Genomic DNA, 2421 nt, shown 5'->3' with positions numbered 1-2421 from the left:
AAGGTTGTAGAATTGTTTCATCCGTGAAGCAGGAGCCTGTCATTGCCTCGTGCATCCAGCGTCACCTTTCATCGTGTTGCGATACCCATCTGCATCGCTCTTGTCTTATGGCAATATCGCAAAATATCTGATGGTGGCATGATACAATTGAGATGGCTCAGGTCCCACTTTCCCGTCACATATGGATGATCCACGATTTCAGATTTACAATCACCTGCAACGTAGTGCCGTATTGGACAATTTGTCCAAGGCAACTCTCAATTGCGAGCAGAAAATGGTATCGATATGTATGCGCCGCTTCGTCGACACGGAAAGAAATCAGTATCATCTTAGAATTGAACAACCTTGCTGGAACCGTAATCAAATATCAGAATAAATGGTATTCTCATTATGTAGCATCATCTAGTCCAATGTCATACAGCTCAAATTATTTAAAATTTGAATTCGCTCTTCTGCCCAGAAATGAAATTGGGCGGAATACCGTCGTACGGGACATATTTTGAAAATACAATCTGCAGGCACGCAAAAAGAAAAAATAAATATAAAATGCAAAAAATATTGTTTCAAGTTGAGAAATTTTTCAAATTCAAATTGTAAAATAATTCAAACGATCAACGGGCAGTTTTACCATAGGAAATTGCAAACTCTGAGTATACTGTATTTTTTTAATTTTCCGCCCACGCAAATGGTGAAAAATGTATTTTGTGGTATAATAAAAAGAAAAAATTGTTACACACGTAAAGTGAAAATAAACTTGATTAGCATTATCATAAAATTGTTGTTATTACTTGACTGAAAAAAAATTTTTTTTGAAATACAAAAGTATGAATTTCGTTCAGCATTGTTCAGATAGATAAGAATCTGTGCTGAGCGGCCAATTGAAACACCAAACGAACACGTGTAAAACACAAAAAAAAATAAAATCTATCAAAGATGCACGCTTTCAAGCTTTGTCCAAAAGAAAAAGAAAGAAAACATAAGCAAGTTGCCAACGTGATGATGATGATGCATTGCACAGTTGAAAAAGCAGACACAACAAAACAGAAATAAAAATAATAAAAAAATTAAAATACCTCGGAATTTTTTCGGCGGATTTTCAGGCGTTCCAAACGCTGGTCGTACGACGCAACGATCATCGACCAGGCTGAAATTGAAAATTATCCGAGTTTTTATTTTGAAATAAAAAAAAACAGTTAATGACAATCAAGTTCATATCTGCGTGAAAGTAGAACAATTTTTTTTCAATAATGAAATAATATCTTAGAAAAAAAACATGTTTATTTTTTATATTCTGGTTGGTCATTCATCAAGAAAAGTTACTTGATGTTAACACAAATGTAATTTCATGTCGTGACACGGTTTTGTGAAAAATTTTTAAACGCTACTGTGCATTGATGTGAAATGTAAAAACGGTTGTTCACCTAGATTGTGAGATTGTTAATTACCAAGTGATCGTTAAAAAAAGAAAGAAAAAAATCAAATCGTTATTAAAATTGGAACTTTGCAACAACGGTGGTATTTTTATTGCCACGACAACACAATTCACTGCCCGGAAATGGAAAGGTTTAAAAAATTTGCATATTGGTCAAATCAAAACTGGTCAGTGTTGTTCAGCAACAGCTACGCCACGGTGTGCGTTGGAAGCAGGAACTTTGGTTACAAATGGGATTTACTGATTCGATTGAATAAATAAATACACATAGAAATGTGCATCGAATTCACAAACAGTGTTTCCTTCGAATTTGAATAAGAGAAGTGATAAAACATCATCAATTAGAAATGTGTAAACATTATTCTTCTATTACATTGAGCATTTTAATTTCGGAAAGAATTTCATGCTGATGCAGAAGAGAAAAAAGTGTACAGCAACATTTGATTGAGATAATGTTCGTGTGTGTGTGTGTGTGTGTGCTATTTACAGAATTAGCAAACAATAAACAAACAAACAAACAAACATAGAAACTGAAATCAGTTTAGTTCTAGAAAAGAAGATTGATTCAATCTCTGCGCTCGATACAAATGCCTAATTATCATTTTCACTGAGTTCATCATTCGGATTAAAAGCAAAAAATGAAAAAGAAAATACCACACAATTCAACAATTTGATTATTGAAATATATGAATAAATGAAATTATGAAATATATATATTTTTTGTTTTTTATCATTTTGCATTCACTTTGCTTACCCAAGTGTCGAAAGAAAACCGTTGGTTCCGTCGCTTCCTTCGGCGTAAAGTGACACTTCGTCGCCAATATGCAAAAATGTACTGCTGAACACGTCGACGGCGCTCATCGCACAATTCAAATGTTCGTCTCTCTTTTTCCCACTTCACCTTCGCTCTTTTCACACAATTGGCCAAAATTGCGTGGGCGTGTTGTGGATTATTTTTTTTTTTGGTTTTTAAAACCTTTCGACCAATA

At 34.0% G+C, this 2421-nt stretch overlaps 1 protein-coding gene across 1 annotated transcript; it reads left to right on the top strand.

Annotated features, from left to right (window-relative positions):
• The first annotated feature begins 152 nt into the window (after positions 1-152).
• On the top strand, positions 153-503 carry Tsp_12641 (conserved hypothetical protein). The gene has a single exon (XM_003369879.1). The coding sequence runs from the start codon at positions 153-155 to the stop codon at positions 501-503; it is 351 nt and encodes a 116-aa protein (XP_003369927.1).
• The last annotated feature ends 1918 nt before the right edge of the window (positions 504-2421 follow it).

Source organism: Trichinella spiralis (genome assembly GCF_000181795.1).
Source record: "Trichinella spiralis strain ISS 195 chromosome Unknown Scfld1358, whole genome shotgun sequence".
Lineage (NCBI taxonomy): Eukaryota > Metazoa > Nematoda > Enoplea > Trichinellida > Trichinellidae > Trichinella > Trichinella spiralis.
The sequence above is the reverse complement of the archived record's forward strand: the minus strand, read 5'-3'. Positions and strand labels throughout refer to the sequence as shown.